General features: G+C 40.0%; 1 protein-coding gene across 6 annotated transcripts in view; it reads right to left on the reverse strand.

Annotated features, from left to right (window-relative positions):
* The window catches only part of FRMD3 (FERM domain containing 3), a 153,316-nt gene that overhangs the window by 71,419 nt on the left and 60,403 nt on the right, over positions 1 to 21,494 (reverse strand). For 5 of the 6 annotated variants that reach the window (XM_080572995.1, XM_080572998.1, XM_080572996.1 and 2 more), the window contains exon 2: positions 17,716 to 17,820. In XM_080572995.1, the coding sequence (XP_080429121.1) occupies positions 17,716 to 17,820 (105 nt within the window). Of the gene's footprint in view, positions 1 to 6,729; positions 6,861 to 17,715; positions 17,821 to 21,494 lie in introns of those variants that run through there. The other variant, XM_080572999.1, reaches the window with a different exon arrangement.

The raw sequence follows: 21,494 nt of genomic DNA on the forward strand, positions 1-21,494 counted from the left end.
GTACCCTCAGAAAAGAGCAATGTTGTGTTTCCTAGGAAAAATTAAAAATCTGAAAGGGAAAAGAACATACTTTTCCATGAAATGTTTACTTTATGGATAGTCAATGCACAATGGGGAGATATGGATGCCCACCAGGCCCACCAGTTGGTTTTTAAGTTTGCAGAGAAGGACTGCAACCGAAAAAAAAAATCACTTTTTATTCTCCTAGAAAATAAACTCAGATGCTTCCATGACAAAAAGCTATGCTCACATTTCAGTTAAGAGCCTTAGCACAACTCCTGCTAACACTAGCTGAACCGTTCAGGAGGATGTTTTGATTGACAAAAGAACATGCTGATATTGAAGCACCACTTCTGACCACAGCCAAAAGCATTTGTACAAGGATTTTTCCCGTAAGCAAAAAAATCTCCACACTAAAATGAGATTTGTGCTGCAGAAGCAGCTGGTCAAAAAGCATACTATTCAGTTTTAATAAGCATAATCAACACTGGAGGGCCTTGGACCAAGGGGGTTGCATTTTAACCCTTTTCATTCTATCTCAAAAACCCTATAATATACTGCAAAAAGAAAACAGCATTTGTAAAAAACGTGTAATATTAAAATACCTTGGAATGAAGATTTCCAAACTTCTGTGGCTTTTCAGAAATTGTCACAGCAATTAACAGCAATATTGGAGATAACCTCTATTATGTATTTCTGTTTGAAACTTGCTTGCCACTTTGAGACTGATACAGAACACTGGTACTCAAAAAAAAAAATCCACCAAACAAAAGAGAAAAAGAACCCCAAGCCCTAACCAACTAACAAAATAAATAAATAAATAAAAATCTTCCTCTTCCCTCTACCAGTACATCTCTTTTTGGAGGGTAGGGAAGAAGAAAAAAACACCAAGAAAACAATGCCTGTCACCAGCTTACCAGAAATGTCTACCTTGTTTTAATCTTTTCTAAACCACAGAGATGCATTTTTTCTTCATCTTGCTCTGAAGGAATGGTGAATGGATTGGCAGTGAGGTTTGTTCAGAAAATGGTAAAGTAATTCAAGAAATCTGCTGCAGTCTGCAGTACTTTATAGATATATAATCCAGAATTAATTAACAGACAGGATACCAGTAAAGTCACACAGATATGCAAATTTACTTTCCTTAACCTATTCACATGCCCACCTCACCTCCACCAGGATACAGACAATTCTAGCTGAAGACTCAGACAGAAAAGAGGAACTTGGACAAGGTGCAGTCCTGTGCTGTTCCCAGAGAGCTGAGAGTTAAGAGGTATTTCATTATTTTCATCTAGCACGAGCAGGACACAATTTGCTTGATATTTCCCTTTGAAAGGCCAAGCTGAAATACCAGCACAGACGAGGTCAGCTTTTATAGATATTTGAAAAAGTCAATTACCTATTCTAACAAAAAGCAAAGGCGAAAAAAAAAATGCAAATATGAAACCCTCATGATTCATCATATGAATAGTGAAAAAGGGCAAACTGAACAGAACAATTAATCCAATTATCTTCTTTATTTAATTAAGGAAGGCAAGAAGTGAATGGAGCAGGGACTGAGAAATAAACCTGAGCACCACATAAAATAGGCTGTGCAAACATGGATCAAATGCCTCATGCACCAAACTCCCAGGAATGCAGATTTAGCTCATGTGTCCAGAATCAAACAGATGTTTCACCAAGACCTGATTTTCATGGGTTAAAAACGGATAGAAAAGAAACAAGCAATTAAGCAGCCTAGACTTTCACTTGGAGGTCAGAGAACTGACAGGCAGTTTTTAGAAGCTCAGATTTCCGTGGTGACCTTCTGTTGGTGCAAACATGTAGGCGATTCAACTGAATTTCCCAGAAAACTAAGCAGTTACTTTATAATTTGTGAAGATTTTCAAAGACACAGCAATTAGGTGCCAAGTGCTGTCTGAGTGTCAGGGGAAGAAAAACACCTAGTCACTGCTAGTACTTCTGAAAATAGCCACCCCTATATTGTTTGCATATTTCAATTTGATTTTTAGGAAAGATTTTCCCCTGAGTACTTATCTTCCAGCCTTACAGTGTTAACTATTAATAATTAATAACTGTGCCTCCTCTCTACTATATTCATGCTATATTTATTCCAAGATTAATTAGCTGTTATAGCTAGGACCAGATTAAGGTTCCTATGAATTCATACAAGGTTTTCTGCAGCAATTTTCACTTGAAAAGCATTTGTCATTGCAAAATGTCTTTATGTTTCAAATGTGTGGGGTTTGTTTTTCACACTTTTACTGAAAAAGAAAAAAACACACTTGAAAGGAAAATATAATGTTTCATTTTGAATTAGCTTTTTAGGCAAAATTTTAAAAGTATTTTAGATCTTCAATTATAAAAAAGTTTCATTACTACAGTATGCCACATTCTCTTGTGGGAACAGACCACAAGTGTTTCAAACTCTTCTGTAAGGCTAACACCTAGCAGGACAAATAAAACAGACATATGACATAAACCAGACTTAAGCCTGGAACCCTAGATAAGAATTTAATTTCTCTCCATCTAATGAAATGCACAAACTAGGAACAAAGAAAAAAATCTTACAGAGCTTCATTTTTGCCTGGTGAATTTCACCACGGTCCATACAGGCTGCTTTAATTGGACAATTGCATATGCCCTCACACTAGCTTGGCTTTATACACGATAGTCCTTAATAAAGATCATAAATCATTCCTTCAGGGGCTGAGCCTCCTGTTTCTGAGAGGGAACACTATCAACCTGGTCATCACCAGCACTGAAGAAAACACTTTGATCCTAATCCAACTAACATCTATTACCAAGGCCCTTGTGTGGAGATTCATGCTCCACACTGACAACTTCTACTCTCTTGTGCTGAAAGAAGTTTGGGTGGGAGCTGGGTATCTGGATGGTCAGCCAGACGTCCTTACATAAGCAGAAGGCAGAGAGCAAGTTGCTTAGAGGTCTTGAAGATCAGTCACAAGGATAGCTACTGACTCTTCATGCTTCAAGTGCCAGTGGTGAGTAAGCAAAACACTACAGATAACCACCTTTGGTCTTGAGATCCTAAAATATGCTTAAAATTGTCTTCTGGCTCTGTCCTTCAGTAACTACAGGCTCTCTCACTAAAGGTTCATTGCAACTGCAAGCTGTGCTTCAGACTAGAGCAATTTTTACTTTGTAAATACAGCCCTCACTTCTGATCAGCATTTAAGTGGCACTGAGTAATCATTAGCGTGGCCAGGTGTGTGCCTGCTTACCCAGGAATGCTGAGTAGCTGATGTGCTACCAGCTTCCACTGCAAAAGCTCAGGATAAGCAAGGACACCACACAAGGGTAAATGCTCCATACTAGTAAGTCGATTTAACTCTGCAAACACTGATGTGCTTCCGGAAAAGATACTGCAGCCAGCAACCTGCTTCAAATGCAGTCATCCACTGCAAAGCTCCGGCAAGACTGAGTTTGGTCACAGTACAGCACAGGGACAAGGCTTTTAGAATAAAAAGGGGGAAGAAAAGAGCATACAATATTCTGTACCTATTCTCGCAGTCCTTGTAAGGGGTCAGGTACCATTATAATCCCCATATTGCTCTTCCTCCACGCTGTGACAGACACTCTGCAACGCAAAGATGTGTGCTCCATCTCCACTTCCTACAGACTTCTCTGCAAGCCTGGCCTAAAACAAAGCTAAGCTCCTAAACAATTCCCAAGCCAGGCGCCTGGGACCTGACCAGCTGTAAGGGCAATGAACTCAGTGACTCAACACGAGGTTTTTGATCTAGTCTCTGTGCTTGCAAGAGGAATGGTAATGAAGGGACAACCAGAAGCGGTGAAATGCCATTAATATTTAAATCGTCTTCAGCAAGCAATACCCAGTCAGGTACTCACATGTGCATACAGTGAAAGAATTAGAAGAGCTGGCAGATATCACAATAATAATCTGGCCAAGGAAGGATTTGACTGAAGATTTTAAGGAACAGAAGAGAGCAGGAAAACGGAGAGATGCATGAAAACACTGCTAAAAAATAACAAAATTAATTCTATTTAAACCTCATCCCTGTATTAATCTTTAAAATGAATACCTACCCTTCCCCTTTAATAAAAAGGGAAAGCAAAATCAATTTGCTTTAGCCTCAAGGCAGTGACTTGCACCAGGTCACTGCCTGCCAAAATTTAGACTCAAAAAAATAGTAACAGTATCCAAAGCTAATGGCAGCTCAGACAGGGGAAATTAATTGGGTGCCTGCTCTATAGCAGACAAATGACCCATGGCACCTGCATGTCTCTTTCTTCATGCCCTGGGGCTGACACCATTTTTTCACGCCTTCAGGAATATCTAAAACAAGAATATCAACACTGTTCTGTTGCAGTAAAGGAGCTGCTCCTCTCTACTGTTCTCATATTAGGGCAATGACCCTAGTTGGCAGTGTACTAAGCAAAAAGAAACAACAGACGTCACCAACACAAAAACGAATCTGGTCCAGAAGCAGTACCACACACTGGAACAGAAGCAACATTTGTACAACTCCGGGCTGGAATTTATTAAACAAATTTCCAAATTCTTACTCTGTTATTCCAAACACACTGGCATTTTCAGAGACTGTTCAATGCTCTAAGTTAGAGTAGCTCAACTGATTCATAACCTCTATATCAGCTGAACATCTGGTCCTAAAATCTGCACTTACTGATGTATGCATGGAGCCGCCACGCTCTCGCAGCCATCAGCTTCACAACTGATGGAAGAATGATCTTTATTTTTATCAGACCAGCCTGCACAATTTTTTGGTTTACAAGGTTACAAATCAAAGACATTTCAGTTAGCAGCATTACTGCTGGATTAAGTGTGTGTATATTCACACTGTTTTTTCTACTTGTGCAAAAAATTTTGTTTACTGTTCACAAATACACCTCTACTGCTAAAAACAAGTGCCCATTTAATTCATCACTCTATCCCTGAAAATGGCCTGAAGCAAACGCTTAGAAAAAGAACAAGAGTAGTTGCTGTATTATTCACTGGGCTTGTTGTCCAGCAGCATCCTTTACATTAGCCTCCATTTATTTGTTAGTCTTTGCAGACTTTCACCAATTTATCTGAACATTTATTTTTCAACATTTTTTTTGGTATTTTTGGCATTTACAACAATAAATTTTATGGCTAGATACAGTAATTTTAAAAAAGTGTTTTAGTACATCAATTATTCATGACTTTAAGTGCCTTTAGTCCTAAGAATTACCTTGCAATGTTTCCCTTGTCATCCTCTCCAAGCCATTTTATATTGCATCTTCTACTCAACCTCTTACCTCTTTTCCTGGCTAAATTATCCTAGTCTAATCCACCTCTCTTTGCATGAAAGCCTTTATGTCATTCTCATGGCCTTCTCTGATCCTTTTCTACTTCTACTATATTTTTTGAAACAGCATGACCTTACTGTACACACTGAGCAATACCACATCAAGACTTTATGCAAAAGCACGTAATTTTTTGTGATAACTCTGTACAGAGTATTCATATACATAAAGGATCATTAAATTTTTAATTAACCTATGGCTGTGGCAGTCTAGCATTCAGTCTGTAATACTTCTGCTCTACCCCTTCAAGGAAACTGGAGAAGTCTCAGTTCTCTTTCTGTAGGTGTATGGAGTCTTACAAGTCATTGTGCAAAGATGTAGCTTTGTTAAACTGAGGTTGGAAATTGATTGTTTTCTCCTTCTGTCAACTTTCACCACCCTCACATGGAACTAAGTGCACAACTTGAAAAACATGTATTAAATAGCTGCTGCTGTTAAAGCAGAGATCAGCTGTGCCCAAGACTTGCTGACTCTTTCAAAAAGTCTCTGATGAGGCATTGCTGTACACTTCATGTACATGCCCCATTAAAAACAGAACTGCAACTTCATGATAAAAAAAATCTATTATTCAAGGACAGAAGTCTCCAATTTCCTTCATTAGTAATACTGATAATACAAATACTGAGACTATGCTGAACAACTTGGGCTGTAAGATTAAACAAATGCTCTGTCCAGGTCCATTACATGTGATGTACCCTAGAATACAAAAGGGATTCTCCGGCAGCCTTGCTAGTGAAATAAGCATGTAATCTGTCAGACAACTGCCTGTGTAAAGATGTGCTTATCAGTTTTCAGTGCTTCTAAGCTTGAAAGCAAAAAGAAGATTGGATTTGTGACAGTTTTCTAAGGGACGACAGACAGGAGTACCAGCAAGACAGTAGTGCACAATGTTGTCTTTTTAACAATACACAGAGACAGGCTCCAGGCTCTGGGGAAGTCAGAAAATCCCACTGTAGTAACAGCCACTGCTTCAGATCTGCTCTGTTAGTGGGAGTGTATTGACACAACAATTTTGCTGAGTTAAAGGCTCTGTTTTCATACTGTCAGGCATACACTTGCAGACCTAGAACTACTACACACTACACTGTTCCCACTCAACCCAGCAGCCTGTTCAAATGAGAAAGTACCTTAATGCTTCAGGGTGACTACAGTCTCAAACACTCCTAGCAAATGGTGAGATTTCACAGATGCTATAGGGTCCTACAAAGGCTTTTCATAACACCTAACTCTTCCAATCTACCCCTTAGACAGCTCCAAGGTGCTTTTACCTAGCTACCACCAACAAAAAATATAAAAATAAACAAAAAAAAACAGTTTAATTTTGCACATTTCCAACTTTAAATCTGCTCAGATGCTCTCCTAAAGAGATTTAAAGAACAGATTTCATCACACTACCATATTCCTTCGGTCCAGTCCTCCATTCTTCTGAAAACCAGTGGCCTCCCTCAACAAGAATCCTCCCTCTAGCCAGAGCTGCTGAAGAGTAGATGCATTATTTCACCTTAGCCCCATCTCCTACCAGCCCAAATGATGCAAAACAGGTGCTGTGTTAACCTGGGGCCTCTGGCACAGAATTAGCCATGCTGTATATCCTTAAGGGTGAGAGTGTGATAACTGACCTCAATAGAATAGGTAATACAAAGAAAAATTATCAATACACAGTTCCTTGAGCAGCAGAGTCAGTAACACATCTTCCAGGTATGTCTCCACTTATGTCTAAAAAACGTACAAGTTCCAAATGAAGATCCGTGGGTTCTCACAGTGTCTCTCCCCGCTCTCTTTAGATTCCCTATGGGACCCGTTTGTACTGCAGCGTTTCACTTAGTAAGAAGATGAACAGGGTGTTACTCACAGATATGGCAGCTCACCTTTGTGAAATCTTATGGGAACTTAATGTTTGAGACTTATATCCTCAGCCAGACTTGACTGAAACTGGCTTCAAAAGTTTCTACAGTAGAGAATCAGGGAGAAAAGCAAGGTGATGCCATATACCTAGTTTCCCCAGGAATACAGAATAAAAATTCAACAGTTGACTTACGAACACTAAGAACTCATTAGTTCCTACTATAGTGCAATTAGACATAAAATGGTGTATTGCAATTTACCACAAACTTTTAGTATAAACCTGGCTTTTCCAAAGATACTCTAAGGTGCAGTTTCCCCAAAGGGACATCCAAATGTGACACTAGAAGATAAAACAGCAGAGATGGAGTAGAACCAACAGTCTTTTAACTACTAGTTCAACTTGCGGTCACTGGCATCATTCCTTTTTTGTACATCCAAAGACCTACAAAAAGCTACCACACTGCATTCAGCCAAGAATGTCTTCCAGGGTTTCTTTTTCACTTGGAATAGAAACCTACAGAAACTTTTTACATAGATCAAATACACCTAAAATATTCACACACGTTAACTTATACAGAAAAAGTCATTATTAAATGGGGAGGGAAGGAAGGGGGAAAGTAGTATACCTTATAACTTACTCGAAAAATAATTATAAAAACAAAAACTGTTTCCACAATATAGTTGTGGAAACATTCCCAAATGTCAACATTTCCTTTCAATTTAAGATGATTAGCTCAATAGCCAAAAGTTCTGAGTGTTCTAATCAGAAATATTGAAACATTTTATTTTTTAAATTCTCAAACTCAGTCAAGAGCTTCAACACTCCTAAGTCAAAATTTACGTTTTGGTACAATATTCTGAAAGAAGACATCTAGGATGAATAAAAGCTGGTATTTTTTCCCTGCTTGAGCTACTTCAATGCGACTGCAAATGAGCTTTTGGAGCAACTCAACAACCTTCTCACAGAATATTACAAACAAATAAAAGGGAGGGAGACATGACTGGTAGACTAAATTTCAACAGTAAAAATTTTGTATAATATTTATAGAATCATAGAATCATTTATGTTGGAAATGACCTTCAAAATCATCAAGTCCAACTGTCAACTTGGCCTACCAAGTCCCATCACTAAACCATGTTTCTCAATGCCACATCCATACATCTCTGAAACATCTTGAAGGATGGCTACTCCCCCACTTCCTTGTGCAGCCCACTCCAATGCCTGATCAATCTCTCTGTGAAGAAATATTTCCTAACATCCAAGCTAAACCTTCCCTGAGATAATTTTCTTGCGCCTTATCACTTGGGACCTCAGAAGAGAGACTGATATCGTCCTTGCTGCAACTTCCCTTTAGGTAGTTGTAGAGAGCAATGAGGTATCCCCTCAGCCTCCTCTTCTCCAGACTAAACGACCCCAGTTTCACCAGTCACTCCCCATTTAAGTTGTTCTTTTGGTGTTGGTTGGTTGGTTGGTTGTTTTTTTGTTGTTTTTTTTTGTGTTTTTTTTTTTTTTTGAAGTCCCTTCACCAGCTTCTCTGCACAGGCTCAAGCAACTTAATATCCTTTTTACAGTGAGGGGCCCAAAATTAAGCACAATATTCAAGGTGTGGTCTCACCAGTACTGCATACAAGTAGACAATCTATTCCCTAGTGCTGTTGGCCACGCTATTTCTGATACTAGCCAGGAAGCCATTGTCCTTTTGGGCCACCTGAACACACTGCCGGCTCACATTCAGACAGCAGTATACACATGTATATATACTATTATTTCATATAGCTTAGTTATGCAAAGAGCCAATCCAGAACAAATCATTAGAATCAAATGCATAATTTTGTCATTTTCTTCTGGAACCACAGATACAGTCCTTTGCGTGCAAACACAGAGACTGTGCAGTGCTATACACCACAACAGAGGCAATTACACCTCCAAGAAAAATGAACAAAGCAACAGGTATTTTATGCAACATTCATCAGAGTCAATAGTAGGGAAGAAGAATAGTTCAGTTGGAAGTGACCTTCAAAAATCAAGTCCAACTGCCTGTCCACTTCAGGGCTAACCGCACATTACAGCATGTTATTGAGGGCACTGCCCAAATGCCTCCTGAACACTTGCAGGAAAGGGGCATCAACCACCTCGCTAGGAAGCTTGTTCCAGTGTCTGACGATCCCCACAGAAAAGAAATTTCTCCTAGCATGCAGTCTGAACCTCCCTTGGCACAGTTTTGTGCCATTCCTATGCACTCTATCATTGTTAACCAGGGAGAAGAAACCAGCAGCTCCCTCTCAACTTCCCCTCCCCAGGAAGTTGCAGAGAGCAATAAATCACCTCTCAGCTCCCTTTTCTTCAAACTAAACCACCCAAGCATCCTGAGCCTCTCTTCATCAGCCATACCTTCCAGAGCCTTTACCCGTTTTGTTGCCCTCCTCTGCATGTTTTCAAGTATCTTAATATCCTTTTTATACTGCGGAGCACAGAACTGCACACAATACTCAAGGTAAGGCCACAATAACATTAAACATAGTGGGGGAATCACCTCTCTTGACCAGCTGGCTGTGCTGTGTTTAATGCACCCCAAAAAGCGGTTTGCCCTCTTGGCTGCCTGGGCACACTGCTGGCTTGTGTTATGCCTGCTGTCAAGCAGCACCCCCAGATCTCTTTCTGCTGAGTGCTCTCAAGCCAATCATTTCCCAGTTTGTACCGGTATCCAGCATTACTCTGTCCCAGGTGCAACACCTGGCATTTACTTTTGTTGATCTTCATGCTGTTGATGATTGCTCAATGCTTGAACCTATCTAGATATCTCTGCAAGGCCTTTTGTCCCTCCAGGGAGCCAGCAGCACCTCCTTGTTTACTATCATCAGCAGACTTGCTAAGGAGACATTTCCACTCCAGCATCTAGATCGTTGATAAAAAATCCTGAACAGAACATGCCCTAGAATTGAGCTCTGTGGGAACACCACTAGTGACTGGTCATCTGCCAGGTTTTAGCCCCATTCACTACAACACTTTGAGTGCTACCATTCAGTCCGTTCATCCACCTGCATAGCATGAACCTGTTCATCTCAAAGTTGGACAATTTCTCCAGAAGGATGTTGTAAGGACTATTATCAAAGGCCTTATTAAAGTCCAGAAAGATTACATCTACTGCCTTCCCTTTATCCACTAAGTGGATGACCTTATCACACAAGGAGGTTGAATCACTAAGGCAGGACTTTCCCTTCATGAACACACATTGACTATGCCTGATAATAGCTTTGTTATTCAAATGCCTTTCAGCATCACCCAGGATAAACTTCTCCATAACTTTTCCAAGAATTGAGGTTAGACTAACAAGTCTGTAGTTTCCTGGGTCTTCTCTCATGCCCTTTTTGTAGGTTGGAATGACACTGGCCCGCTTCCAAACTTCCCTAGACTTCTGGTAACTTGTTAAGAGGGTCCAGAAAGCAGATAACATCTGCTAATTCCGTCAGTACTCTGGAATGAATCCTGTCAGGTTCCCTGGACTTATGAACATTCAACTGATAAAACTGGTCCCTTACAATTTCAGTGGCCACAACTGTGAAGTCATTGCGCCCCAAGTCCTCCAAATCAGATGACCAGGCAGCCCAAGATCTATCGTTAATATTAAAAGCTGAGGCAAACTTTTCCTTATCCCTATTTGTTCGGTGACCATCTTTATCAAGTATCAATCCAATGATTTCCTTTGACCTCCTCTTGCCATTGAAATACTTAAAAAGCCTTTTTTGTTGTCTGACACCACATTGGCCAATGCTAACTCAAGCTAAACTTCAGCTTTTCTTGTTTTCTCCCTACAAATGTTAACTGCAGTTCTGTAATTGTATTGGTTTTACATGGCAAGGTTTTGATAGTGAGGGGTTGCAGTGGTGGCCTCTGTGAGCAGAGACCAGCAGCTGCCCAATGTCACAGCAGAGCCAGCTCCAGACGGCTCCAAAAGGGACCCACTGCTGGCCAGAGCCAAGACAGAGAGAGGCACTGGTTGGGCCTCTGGGACAGCAAATTGAAGAAAGGGAAAAAAAAAAATGCTTCACAATAGCAGCTGGGAGAGCAAGGAGTGAGAACCAGCCCTGCAGCCCCCAAGGTCAGTGCAGAAGGAGGGCAGGAGGTGCTCCAGTCATGCAGCAGAAGCTCCCCTGTGGCTTGTGGAGAGGCCCCTGGTGGAGCAGGCTGTCCCCCTGCAGCTCACAGGTCCCACATGGAGCAGATCTCCACGCTGCAGCCTGTGGAGGAGCCCCCGGTGGAGCAGGTGGATGTGGCCTGGAGGAGGCTGCGGCCCATGGAGAGCCCCCGCAGGAGCAGGCCCCGGGCCGGAGCTGCAGCCCGTGGAGAGGAGCCCACGCAGGAGCAGGGGGTCTGGGGGGAGCTGCCGCCCACCCGTGGGGGACCCGTGCTGGAGCAGTCTGCTCCTGGGGAATGGACCCCGTGGTACGGAGCCATGTGGGAGCAGGTCCTGAAGAGCTGCTGCCTGTGGGCAGCCCCCACAGGCTCAGTTTGGGAAGGACGGCATCCCGTGGGAGGGACCCCACGGGGAGCAGGGGCAGAGAGTGACCATGAAGGAGTGGCGAAGACAATGCGTTAGGGATTGACTGCAGCCCCCATTCCCTGTTCCCCTGCATTGCTCAGGTGAAGGAGGTAGAAGAGGATGGTAGAAGAGGTAGAAGAGGAAGGTGTTTTTTAGTTTGTTTTTATTTTTTTTACTGCTCTAGTCTGTTAGTAATAGGCAATAACTTATTTTAATCTCCCTATGCTGAGCCTGTTATGCCCATGACGATAATCAGTGAGTGATCTCCCTATCTTTTTCTCAACCTGTGAGCCCTTCTCATTGTACTTTCTAACTCTTTTCCTTTGAGGAGGTGGAGTGAGTGAGTGGTTGTGGTGGAGTTCAGCTTTCCAGCAGGATAGAACCACCACAATAATCTCCCTGTGAAGCCTGATCTTGTTTCCAGAGATCATCTGGTGTTTTGTTTGTGTGTTTTTTGTTTGGTTGGTTTTTGTGTGTGTTTTTTTTTTGTTTGTTTTTCTGGTCAAGCTCTACAAGGAGTTCTCTGTACAGCCAAGCCAGTCTTCATCACTTCCAACACAATGGGATTGCCTGTTCCCATGCTTTTAAAAGGTGGTTCTTAAAAAATGACCAACTCTTATGGACCCCTGAGCTCTCTAAAGCAGATTCCCAAGGGATACTACCAACTAGCTCTGGGAGCAGCTTAAAGTTTGCTATCTTAAAATCCAGGATGTCAACCCTTTCTGATGATTTTTCTTATTATTACATCAAAAAAAATATTAACTCAACCATTTCATGATCACTGTTGCCATGACAGCCACCTACCTCCACATCTCTCCCAAGGCCTTCTCTGTTCTCAAACAACAGGTCCAGGAGGGCATCTTTCCTACTTTGCTCACTAAGTACTCGTGACAGTAAGTTATCTTCAACATTCTTTAGAAATGTCCTAGATTTGCTTATCACAGCATTAAAATATTCCCTATGTCTAGGAAGTTGAAAACCCCCATAAGGACAAGGGCTACTGATCCAGAGATTTCTCCTAATAGCCTATAGAATAACTCACCTGTGCGGGCAATCAATAGTAGACACCCACCATGACATCAGCCTTGCTATCCATCCCCTTAATCCTCACCCAGCAGCTCTCTACTGCATCACACCTATCTTCAAAGGCTGTACAATCTAACCTCTCCCATACACACAGTGCAACACCTCCACCTTGCCTGCCCTGCCTATCCCTCCTAAAGGCTCCTGATAGGTCTCCATCCCAGCACTCCAGTGATGGGATGCATTCCACCAAGTCTTGTCAATACCAGTGGTATCATAGCTCTGGGAAAGGACCAACGCTTCCAGTTCATACCAGTCATTCCTCATGCTGCTTTATGTTGCTATACAAGCATTTCTGGTGTGCTCCTACATCAGCAGTACTCCCTGGAACACCGTAGATGTTCTCCTCAGCCTTGGCAGACAGGACTGTACCATTCCTTGCCTTATCTTCAGTGTTCTTAGTAACTCTCCTAAAAATATTGTTTTCTTGTTTTAGCTTTTAATAAAAATTCTTTTAAATACACTTCAGAATCTAGTGCCTAGCTTCTGTTCCTGTTGATCTTTAATATAAACACCTTCAATAAAGTGATAGAGATCTTAAAATACTGCAAAAAAATAGTTAAAATTTTTGCCCCATTGCTCCCATTAGGTTTTTCCAGATGTGCTGACAGCTGGCTTAAATGAGAAACAAACTCTCCTCCTGAAAATTTCTTTTTCCTCTGCTTTATATTCTGATGCACATAGAACCATACCCTCTTATCCTTTGTTTTGGTGAACTAAATAGGTTATGCCCTTCCTAATATTGTCTAAAAAAAGCTTTCCATTCTCTTGATCATTCAAATACTCCTCCTGCTTTATTTAAATTAATCATTCTTGAAAGCAGACAAGCTGGATCAGAATAGCTGAGGCCTCATTAGGATGTAATTACATTAATACATTCCTGAAAATACAATTCTAAGGAACAGACTGTGTTTGCTTTTATCATTGCTACATCATGCTGGTGGCATATTGCCAGAAACAGACCAGGCAATGCTCATTTTATTCATTGTCCTATACTTCTTTTCCTTTGGGGCGTGTATATTGTCACACACACATTGTTAAACTCTTCAAATCATAGAATATCCCGAGTTGGAAGGGACCCACAAGGATGACTGAGTCCGACTCATGCACCACTCCTCCTCATGAGGAAGCTGTAGGCCTCCATGAGGTCTCCCCTCAGTCCACTCTTCGCTAAGACGAACAAACCAAGTGACACTCTCTTAATAGTTTTGTCCACCTTCTATTATGGTGCCCCAAACTGCACACAGCACTCAGGTTGAAGCCACACCAGCACAGAGCAGAGCTGGACAATTCCTTCCCTTGACCGACTGGCAATGCTGTGCCTGATGCACCCCAGGGTACAATTGGCCCTCCTGGCTGCCAGGGCACACTGCTGGCTCACGTTCAACTTGCCAGCAACCAGAACCCCCCCATACCTTTCCACAGAGCTGCTCTCCAGCTTCTCAACCCCCAGTCTGTACATATAGCCAGGGTTGCCCTGTCCGGCACTTGTTAAGTTTCACACAGTTAGTGACCACTCAGTCCTCTGGGTCTGTCAAGATCTCTCTGCAAGGCCTCTTTATCCCCAAGGGAGTCAACAGCTCCTCCCAATTTAGCATCATCTGCAAACGTATTCACCTCTTGCATCCAGATCATTCATAAAAAAAATTGATGAGAACTAGTCCCAACATGGAGCCCTGGGAATCCCACTAGTGACTGGCAGCCAGCCTGATGTGACCCCATTTATTATAACCCTTTGAGCTCAACCCATTAGCCAACTGTTCACCCATCATATTATTTATTTGTCTAGCTGTATGCTGGACATTTTGCCCAGAAAGATACTGTGAGATACTGAAAGCTTTGCTAAAAATACAAAAAGATTACATCAGATAGCTTCCCCTGGTCAACTAGGTGGGTAACCTTGTTGTAAAAGGAAATTAAGTTAAGCAGGACTTTCTCCTCATGAACCCATGCTGGCTATGACCAATGACTGCTAAAACTATGAAGAAGATTATTCTGGAAGTTAGTGACAAACACTTGAAAGACATTGCAATCACTGAAGTGAGACTGACAGGCCTGTGATTACCCAGTCTTCTTGCTTAATCTTCCTGAGTATCTGGACAACAGTTGCCAGCTTCCAGTTGACTGGGACCTCCCCAGATTCCCAAGACCACTGACAAATGAGAGACATCTCATGATGGTATCTGCCAGCTTTTTCAGTACCCTGGAATAAATCCTATCAGGCCCGATAGACTTAAGTGCATCCAGACACAGCGCAAATTCCGCACAAGTTCAGAGTTGGGTTTAGGATGAATTATCATCTCCCTTCAAAGCAATTGTTCTCAGTCAAATAACCAAATCTAACTTTAGAAAGAAGCTCTTTTTAAACAAAATACAAATGGATCTTTTGTTTTCAAGCAAGACACACAGTGAATTGCACTTACAGATCTTTACTGAACTATCTTTTACTTGCTGCAGCTTAGCTCTTTAACCACATACTTAAACAACCAAACTTTGCAATTACAGAAGAGTATTTTTTTGTTTTGATTTGTTTTTGATTTCAGCAAGCTAAACTCACAACTACCAAAATATAAAACCAGGGGTAGAATCATTACTTAACCTCATCATTTCAAAACTGTGATTTCTTCTAGTTTTCTACTGATCCAGTTGCTGATCAACTTCATCTAGCTACAATGCTTGGGCCCCAGCATACTTATTCATAATGTACCATGCCTGTGATAGTACTGGAGACTGTTGGTTAGTATGTGTTTTTAAGATCAGAAAAAGATCAGAATAGTCTTCTATTGATGGGAGAAAATAATGCAATAATAGTTTCACAGTTTTCCTGCATCCAGCTGGGAGGTATTTGTGTATCTGATACAGAGATAAAACTCAGGTAAGCAAACCACAGCAAGATCAGAGATTCAAAAAGACCTAGATGTCATAAAACCAGTATTTCTTTACTATAACGCTTGTCTCATTCTAGTTCTTAGGACAGGGTTTGTTGCAAGTAAACATCTGTTCTGAGGGGAAGCATTATGTACATAAATGTCTAGAAATGCAACAGAACAGCACAAAGAAGGGACAACAGAAGATAGTGCATTTGAAAACAACTTATTTTCATGAGTTGTAATAAACCTAAAAGAAAAGTGTATGCTGCTTTCAACTCATCATCCAGGGAATTTAAGTCTGTTTTAAGCAATGTCCCACATAATTTAATGCCATTCATGTCCTAATTCATAAGAGGATTTAAAATCAAGAACTAATACCTAATTAGAGAAGTTATAAATATGCTTTAAAACTTTGGAGTAATTATAAATCAGCATTTAAAAACACATACATAGAAAATGTAGGATTGAGAACTTTGCTTAACAACATTCAGCTGAAGAGAGGGCCAGCTGATATAAAACATACTATGACACAAGACGGCCACAGTATTCTCAGGCACTGAATAGAAAGTGAAATGAGAACATAAGATTTTTTGGGGGTAAGAACGTTCAGAGTTTTCTCAGATTATATTTCACTAGCAGCCAAGAGCAAACTTAAGCTTCAGTATAAAATATAATCTTTCATTAACATTACACAGAATTAACTATACTGTAAGATGTAAATGGGCAATTGTACAGCCAACAAGGATAGGGTACTCTAGCATTTCTTTGATAAAAAAGCGAACTGTATAATATATGATATAATAGGCACATCAATCAGAGTAACTTTTGGTTTTCTCCAGTGCACCATTTTTTTTGTAGTAGTAGTCTGCCAAAAAGAAGTTAATGTTTTTACTAAAATCACCCCTCTATGCTGTTAAGTAAAATAAACTTTACCACAGCAATTTTTGAATGACTGTCAGAGAAAGGCCTAACAGAAATAACTACTCATTAAGTCCTACCTAATTATTGTTTAATCCAGCAGTCCACCTACATTTTCAGTCAATTCCAACCAGGTTAAAACCTCTATAATTTTACTGATCATGAATGATCAAGTACACTGGTCAAAACAATCGCTAATTTTTCTGCAATTTTTTTAATTTTAAAATGAGAATGTAGTGGAAATTACCTATTGCAGCTTTGCAAAGCAATTCTAGTTCCGTAAGTCTGAGAAGAGAGTGCTGATTCCAGTGATTTTTGAGACAACTAATTTGGGTATAGCAAGAGATACCCAAAAAAATGTGTTTCTCTTCCTCAATCATAGTAGTGAATCCACAAATTAAATGCCATTATATGCCCTCCATATGTAAAGTCCTATTTAAATCTTAAACCTGAGACCAGCAGGATCACAGAGGGAAGAAGCACTTCTGAGTTTCACTGTTGGCTCCCTGTGTTGACCATCCCTTCCCACTATCACACAGTAAAATTCATTTGAAACTAAAAAGGGAGTGGCTGTAGCAAAGCACCTATAAAACACAACCTGAAGGATGACCTTCCTCCTAGGAGAGAAGCCAATTCACTGTCCACATAACTACTGTGAGCAGAGGCCTGTAGAATTTACTCTGCAAATATAAGGATGCTCACAGACAGAACTAACCTGAAGAACTCCCCACAACCTAGAATGACTGTTTTTATCTATTAAGCTCAACAGGATTCCTGCCTACATCTCCCAGGAAACATATTCTTTTTTTAAAGAAAGAGAGAATCCCCAAATTCCAGTGCACTGCCATAGCCTAGAGCTACCCTGAGTCATGTCTATAAATCTTTTCCACGTTCAGTACCCGGGAGAATTACACAGATCAGAATACATCAATTTACCTGAAACTAAATACATGAACTGAGGGAAAAATTAATCTAATAATGCTACTTCAGGAATCTCTATGGATTATGGAGTATAATCCCTCAGAGATACATAACTTTGCATTAGAACTATTCTCTTTGTTGAAAAAAAAAAAATCAAGTTAGCATTACTTAAAAGCAAATGTAGTCAGAGTTCATATACATACCCTCTGCTTCTCAGGGTCAACATATCGAATGCCAAAATAGTCTTTTTCCAGCAAGCTGTAATAGTTGCAGATGTGATCTATGAGAAACTGACCTTTAGTTTCCCTCTGTAAAAAGAAAAAGAAGTGATATATTATTCTGAATATTCTAAACTTGCTGGCTATAATAAACTTTAATTACATATAATCAAAGTGTCAAGGAAAACATCACATGGCATTTAGTGTTATTCACATGAGGACAAGGGTCTGAGAATTCATCTCCTCTAAAAGACGCAACGGATTAGTGATCAATATACTCCCTGCATGTTAACAAATTGATTCCTTAAGAAAATGCCATCGCCACTTCTGCCTCGGGAAAACTCATGGTACTCTAATAGCAGCACATTTATAACATTTTAATATGTAGCCATATGTCCACTTGATGCTCTAATGGCATAACAATTATTTACATACAGAATTTCAAAATTGTGTGTGGCTTTTTGAGTCCTCAAGCACTTTTGGGAGCAAGTATCTTACTGGATCCATACACAATGTCCACAGCAAGGAAGACCTGATACTTAATTCCCAGCTAGCACTACAGCACAAGGAAGAAATGCACAGATGAATGACTGGATGTTTTCATCTTTGCATTGTCACTGAATAACAACAATCATGAGGATACTTGCCATACACATGATGTTTAGTTAATGAACTCATTTTTTGTTTCTGCTTTTCTTCAATGTTAATACTATATTGCATGTCTCCTTAATCTACTGCCTGGTACAGAGAACTGACATAAATCTTCACATTTCTTCTTACTCAAGCAATGTGTGGTTGTTTTTTTTTCATATTGTTACCAAAAAAATGATGCCTGTGAGTAACAACAGTGGGGCAAATCTGTTCGTAGTCCATTCTTAGCAGGCAGAAGTGCTTCCCTCTGTCACAGAGTCTCTCCATTTCTGTCCCTCTTTCTACTGGAGTCTTTGTACTTAACTCTTTAATGTCTACAAAATCAAAACTATATGTAATCACCATAGATTCAAAAATGTTTAATTGTTCCTCCAAATGATTCCTTGAAAACTGGATACTATGGCTTATTCAACAATTAAGAAGTTATGGGCAATTTAAAATGTGAACAGCATGGCTGGACAAAAAACAAAAAAGTCCCTTACAAAACTGGACATCATTATCATCTGCACTTTACACAGGAGCAGCTGAGGCAAGAACAGTGCTGTTACCTGTCCAAGGTCATGATCTAAAGAGCATAATGATCTAAAACGATCTATAAATGATCTAAATGGCCTTGTGACCACCACCATCCAGTAAGACTTACTACTTCCCACAAAAAAGAAAAAAGAAAAAAAAACAAACAAGATGTGCTTCAAGTCTGGAATGTTACACAGACAAGAACATCACTGCACTATTTTGATAACTGTTTTGTTACTTTTGCAATTAATAAGATACTCTCTGTCATGGACATAGTTGCTTGTCCCTCCACTTCCATCAGTGAATAAATAAACTAAATAGAAAGCACCCTCAGTTAAGCCACCACCAGAGTGCCACACAGCCTTTCCCATGCACCAGTGGCTGCTGCACTGTCCCTCTCCTCGCCCCATGGACCTTCTGTCCTCCTGAGGTCACCTCCAGCCACAAGAAAACCACTCATTTCTCACCAGATGTCTTTCCCTCAGTGTGGGGCCTCTGCTTTTCTCCCCTCTTGCACCACTCCATTCTTCTGCTCCCTTCTACTTCCTGTGTATTTACCTTTCACTGTGCATCCTTTACTCTTCTACATGCTACACCTTGCCCAGAGGATATCACTGCCTTGTCTGCACCATGGTATTTCTGCACTTTGTTTTCCTATTTTTAAACAGCCAGTGGCAAGAGATGTTAACCCAGTTTGTCTGTTTCTGTACATGCTCATTCAACCTCTTGCTTTGCACCCTGCGTGACTACCTTCCTCCTTTGCAACATAGCAGCAACTCATTTCCTTTTCTAATTGTTTCTCTCCAGCTTCCAGACACTTAAAAAAAAAAAATACTTCTTTGGTGTTAAGAATGATTAACAGAAACACTGGCTTTTCATACTGTATGCAGTAACAGGTAAGGGCATGCTAGTGACAGCATAGAGAAAACTCTCCTTAAAAGGCAAAGCCTTTATCAAAGACTGGAAAGTGCTTAAAGAAGATTGCTGCTCTCCCTGTGTCTGAGAGAAATAAAAAATCTCCTTCAGGTCTGTATCTCAATGAAGTATTTTCTAGCTTAAAATCTTAGAAGTCTCTGCAAACTTATATGACTGTGCTACAAGCAAGAGCATCAAAATATTAAGGCAAGAATTGCACAGTGACATTTCAATACATAGGCAGTAGGAAAAAACGTGAACACATATGAAATTTCAGTTCCACATGCTTTTAAGATAAACATACAATGAACTAAATAATACTGGAGAATAAAAGCTCTTAGGTGACTCGGGTACAGTTGAACATGAAAATAGATTTTATTGACAACAGCATATAAAATAAATTCAATTTTTAGAACACTGTAAATGAGGAAAATGGACTAATCAGATTTTCATCTGACAGTAGTAAAGGGCATTACTGGAAGAACAGTCAATAAATCTGCTCAGCCCTATAGGTTCACATTCCAATCCATTCATTTAACAAGTCCTTGGCTTCATCCACATAAATAATCATAAAACAACATTTGAGTTCTTGAGGAATCTGATAAAAGGAGAGGACACATACTGTGTGTTTCAGTCTAATAACAAAGCTCCCTTTCTTAAATGAATTGCTGCCCTAATTTTCTTGCTTGAAAGGTAGATGATAGAAATCAACCGAACAAAAAAGAGCAAACAAAAGCCTCCAAGCTAAATTCATGCTCTAGGAATTCTTAAACCTTCCACAGATAAATAAAAGGGACTAGTTAATATGTCCACCCTGTGTCAATATACACTTCAGTTAACAGCACTATTCAGTCAGGCTTCCAGATCCACCTTTCATTACGAGGTATAAGAAAAGATTCTAAATTGACAAAAGTGGTTAAATAGATACATACATAATGTGCTCTCATTAGAAGTACTGTTTTAACTACTCCACTATTTTGTTTTCAAAATATCTGGTATTTGAAAAAATTCTGATCATATTTCACACACAAAAAACAAATACTCAATGTGGCACAGAGCACCTCAAGTCTGAATTCAAAACTGTGTGTCAAGACGGGTGGGCAATGGTTGTTCTTTTAGTTTAGTGCAAACAGCATCCATAAACATTTTCTAGATTTCTCTAACAATGCTACAAATTCTCCTGAGCTTTAGCATCTTACAATCTTTGCTGTCTCCTGTGCTCTTTGATATACTTATTACATAGTATAGTACAAAAGAATACATTAAATCCAAAGCTTATCCTAATTTGTGAAAGAATATGGATAAATTAAATTAGGAACTGTCAGTCATCCACAACAGAGCACAAGAATGGATTTGGGTCACAGAATAATGAATATAAAATATTGCCTGGAACTTCACACAGTTGCTATATAACTTTCCAATTATATGATCCTGGTTTTTTGTGTTTTTTTTTTTTTCTTTTAAGTGTTATACCAATAAAGCAGTTTGCTTCCAAAAATATTTTTATGCTACATCTCAGAACTTTGTCAGAACAAGACAAAAATGACATCATAAAAAAGCCATTATTTGAAATACCACTGAAAAATGTCAGCAACAGACCACAGGAATCTGAGAACAAAAATCAAGTCAGACTTCTAAAAGCTTTGAGGCTGATAATTATACCATATCTCACCCAGAAAATA

Source organism: Anser brachyrhynchus (assembly GCF_964034855.1).
Source record: "Anser brachyrhynchus genome assembly, chromosome: Z".
Lineage (NCBI taxonomy): Eukaryota > Metazoa > Chordata > Aves > Anseriformes > Anatidae > Anser > Anser brachyrhynchus.